The sequence below is a fragment of the Orycteropus afer genome, unplaced genomic scaffold (genome assembly GCF_000298275.1).
Source record: "Orycteropus afer afer isolate SDZICR_OR568_19922 unplaced genomic scaffold, OryAfe1.0 scaffold00017, whole genome shotgun sequence".
Lineage (NCBI taxonomy): Eukaryota > Metazoa > Chordata > Mammalia > Tubulidentata > Orycteropodidae > Orycteropus > Orycteropus afer.
Genome location: NW_006921604.1, coordinates 14467398 through 14471673, shown reverse-complemented (window position 1 = coordinate 14471673; position 4276 = coordinate 14467398). Strand labels below are relative to the sequence as shown.

Sequence of the window (4276 nt, the reverse complement as noted above, 5' to 3'; positions counted from 1 at the left end):
CCCAATGCCTTACCCATAGTGTTTCCAGAACTCTTTCCATAGAAGAAAAGAGAGGTGGTGATTTGCTCCAATAAAGATTACAGCCAGAAACTCTATTGGACAGTTTTACTCTGTCCTAGGAGCTCTGGTGGTGCAGTGGCTAAGGTATTTGCTGGCTAACCAGAAGGTTGGAGGTTCAAACCCACCAGCCACTCCATGGAAGAAAGTTAGGGCAATCTACTTCTGTAATGATTAACTGCCTCAGAAACTGTGAAACCCCAATGGGGATCACTATGAGTTGTAACTGACTTGATGGCAGTGAGTTTGGTTTTTGGTTTGGTATAGGATCATTATGAGTCAGAACTGAATTGACTGTGCCTAACTACAATCTTCCTAACAACCTTGTGAAGTCTTTATATAATCTTTTTATAGATGAGGAAAAAAAATTAAGGAGATTAACTTGTCCAAGGTCTCAGAGCTTATAGGAGGTAGATTCTGGGAGTGTAATTTACTCCAAACTCCAAAAATCCCCACCCATCATGCCAATAATTCCCCCTGCTAAACCAGAAGGCTGGTGGTTCAAACCCACCAGCCGCTCCTCGGAAGGAAGGTTGGGCAATCTACTTCTGTAATGATACTGCCTCAGCAACTATGAGTTGGGTCCGACTCGATGGCACATAACAACAACAACAACAACAATTCAGAAGCTAACCTTTGCACCCTCTGAATATTGCTTCCATTTGGAGCTCTGGTAGCATAGTGCCTAAGGCACTTGACTGCTAACCAGAAGGCTGGCGGTTCAAACCCACCAGCCACTCCTCGAAAGGAAGGTTGGGCAATCCTACTTCCATAGTCATACTGCCTCGGAAACCCAAGGAGGGGTCACTATGAGTCGGGGCCGACTCGACGGCAAATAACAACAACAACAACAAACATTCATACTCCCTAAGCAAAAGCTCCCAGAACTCTTCCCATATACCAGCCAGCAGAAGCCCAAGAGCTCTCTGGAAAAATCATTTTTCAGCCAGATTAAAGCGCAACAAGCAACTTAGATCAGCTGGAAAATACAGTTCATAATGTCTCTGTTCCATTAGCAATGCATTTAAAATAAGAGTGGGAAAAACAGCATACTATTTAGCAATTAAAAAAAAAACAACACTGAACTAGGCATTTGACCTCTGGCAAGCCATTGTGCTTATTTTGGATTTAGCTCCATAGATAGTGAAACAGTATTAAAATCATGGTGTCTGGGCCTTCCCAGATCTCATCTCCTAAGGCTGGAGCTATAACTCACCTGTAGGAGTAAATTCTATTACACGGGTAATATGATATTGTTTTCCCAAGTACATATAAGACGCATGACAAGAATATATCCCTTTATGTTCTTCAGTGACATTAATTATGAAGAGTTTATTTCCTTCTCCAATATATTTTATATTGTCAAGAAGAAAAGGTTTGCAATCCTAGGGAGCAAGAGGAAGCATTGGAAAACAATGAATAACTTTCCCCAACTGTCCAGCAAATGGAACTCCATTTCTTTACATGTTATGTAAAATAAAGTTACTAACAAGTTTTCTTGCATGGAATTTAAGTGCTTAATCACTGCATTTCCTTTTTGTTTGGTGAAAGTTAACTATATTCCTAGGATATTAAATTTTTATGCCTATGAATTTTGAGCTATGAAGACAAGTGAACACAAATTTATTTTGCAAGGAAAATATGTTTGAGGAAATTTTCTTAGCAATAACATACTTCACTTCACTGCTCTTATTCATTTAGTACATTTCAACTTCAACAAGATGCTTCCCCATTTAAGTTCCAGTTGACTAGCTGATGAGACATACCAAAACATTATGACATATTCCATGGAATGCTAGTCAATCTATTTTGAGGCACTTACAGAAACCATTAAGTTATTTGAGGACCACTTAATGTCAGTAACAAAATGCAAAATGACATATTTAATAAATATTTCTTAAACACCTTAAATTTATAATCAACCTTCTTTTTAAATGTCTTTTTTTTGGTATTACTACTTATCTTAATTTTATCTTACTAAATTAAATAAAAGCAAAAGCAAGTTCTTAAACTTCATATTAAATGAATATAAAATTCCTTTTAAATTTTCCAGTAAGTTCTACCACTCAACTGAAAAAAAAAAAAAAAAAAACACAATAAAAAAGCATTTTGCAGATTCATCCTATTGTCCATGATATAAAACTACTTTATTTGCTAGAAAAGTAAAATACTACTCTCAAAATAAAATTACCTTATACCACTGGACCTGGGGAAACTCATAATTTTCATCTTTAAACAAATTCAAATTAGGGCACACAAGTGCTCCATGTTGTCCAGTGGGTAGTTTCTGTGGAAATGTAACTAGTGTGTTGTAACACAAGTTAGGCTCATTCTCCACAAATTTCACAGTTGTTTTAACTTTGAGGCAGTAAGTTGAATTTCTAAAATAAAATAAAATAGGTGAATTTAGCACCATTAAAAGATATTCATTTTTGCCCTTATTTACTGCAAGTACCTAGAATACAATTTTGTAATGCATTAATTCATTTCTTACCTTACCACACAATAGTAATGTCCTGAATCCTCTACCTTAGCAGGAACAAACCAGAGTTTATCTTTGAACTGATGAATTCTGGAGTCTCGTTCCACAGATATAAGTGTCTTGCTGTCATTTTTATACCAAATTCTAGTGCCTTTGTTTTCAGTCCACTTAGAACACAAACGAACAATAATTTCATTTGCAGAAAAAATGGGAACTATTTCATCTTCAAATTCCTGGCATTTATCTTTAAAAAGGAAGAAGAGGAAAAAAATTTCCATAAAATTTTGTCAATGTTTCTTAATAAACTATCTTAATACAAATGTATCAATTCATATTTTACATGAATACTTTATAGCCTCACAAGTAAGAGCATTATCTTGGGAGTCTAGAAGATTTATACTCAAGTCTAGTTGTCCTGTATGCCCTTGGACAAGTTATTTAACCCTTTTCACCTCTCTTCAATAATCAAAATAATGAGGATAATAGAGGAGGAGAGACTTCTGCTTTGGTACAAGATGCAAACAGGGACTAGATATACTGAAGCAACTGAAAAAAAAAATGGCAAAGTATGTGAAACAAGAATGTTTAAGACATTGAATATCAGGAAAGAAAGAGCAGAGAACTCATATTGATAAGGAACAAGATGATAATCCTTATAACTGTTCCAATCTACTGCCTGGAGAGAGATTCCAGGCCATAATGTGGCATAGAGTAAACACAAGGGAGACCCAGTGCTCTCTCTGAGTTGAAAACATGGAGTTGGAAATCCAAGTAGACCAAGAGTTTGCAAGGCAGAGTACCAAAAAGGAGAGTAATGTATTGCAGATGTAAAAAAAAAAAAAAAGTCCTAGTTTTCAGATGAGTACTGATCAGTTAAGAATGTAAGGAGATTGCACAAGGCAAAGGTAAGAGAATCATTACCTTCAAGTTGATTGCAACTCATAGCAAGCCTATAGGATGAACTTGAACTGTCCACAGAGTTTCCAAGGCTGTAACCTTTATAGAAGCAGATTGCTGCATCTTTTTCTCCATGGAAAGGCTAGTGGGTTTGAACCACCAACCATCTGGGTAGTAGTCAAGGACTTAACCAATGCACCACCAGGGCTTCTTACACAAAAGAATTAGAATAATATTTAGGGCACACACAACACTGGACATAGTTGCTGTTTGTTTCCAGCAGCCAGAATGAAAAACCTTATTAATCATGGGACATTGCCTAGAGTACTCAGAAGGACTTTTGCCTTAGGTAGTTGGAGAAAATTGTCATTGGTGGTGGATGCCGTTGAGCGGATTATAAATTATAGTGACTCCATGTCACAGAGTTGAACTGCCCACCGTAATCTTTATGGAAGCAGATTACCAGATCTTTCTCCTACAGAGCCACTGAATGAGTTCAAATCCCCAACCTTTCAGAGAGTAACCAATCACTTAACTGTTTTGCTACCTGGGCTACTTTGGAGAAAATTAAGCCTAGAATAAACATTGTCCTGATACTCTAAAAGCAAGCTTAAAACTAAGCTTAAGAGTTTAAGAATAGAACCCGAGACATAAGGGTAAATCTTCAGGATCTTGGATTTGGCAATGACTTCTTCAATATGAAGAAGCTCTGGTGGCATAGTGTCTAAGGCATTTGACTGCTGACCAGAAGGCTGGCAGTTCAAACCCACCAACCACTCCTTGGAAGGAAGGTTGGGCAATCTACTTCCATAGTGATACCACCTCAGAAACCCAAGGAGG

The 4276-nt window shown here is 37.1% G+C and overlaps 1 protein-coding gene across 1 annotated transcript in view; it reads right to left on the bottom strand.

Annotated features, from left to right (window-relative positions):
• The window catches only part of IL1R1 (interleukin 1 receptor type 1), a 35140-nt gene that overhangs the window by 30276 nt on the left and 588 nt on the right, over positions 1-4276 (bottom strand). The window contains 3 exon segments of the mRNA XM_007959541.1: positions 1274-1442; positions 2249-2438; positions 2552-2783. Of these exon segments, the coding sequence (XP_007957732.1) occupies positions 1274-1442; positions 2249-2438; positions 2552-2783 (591 nt within the window).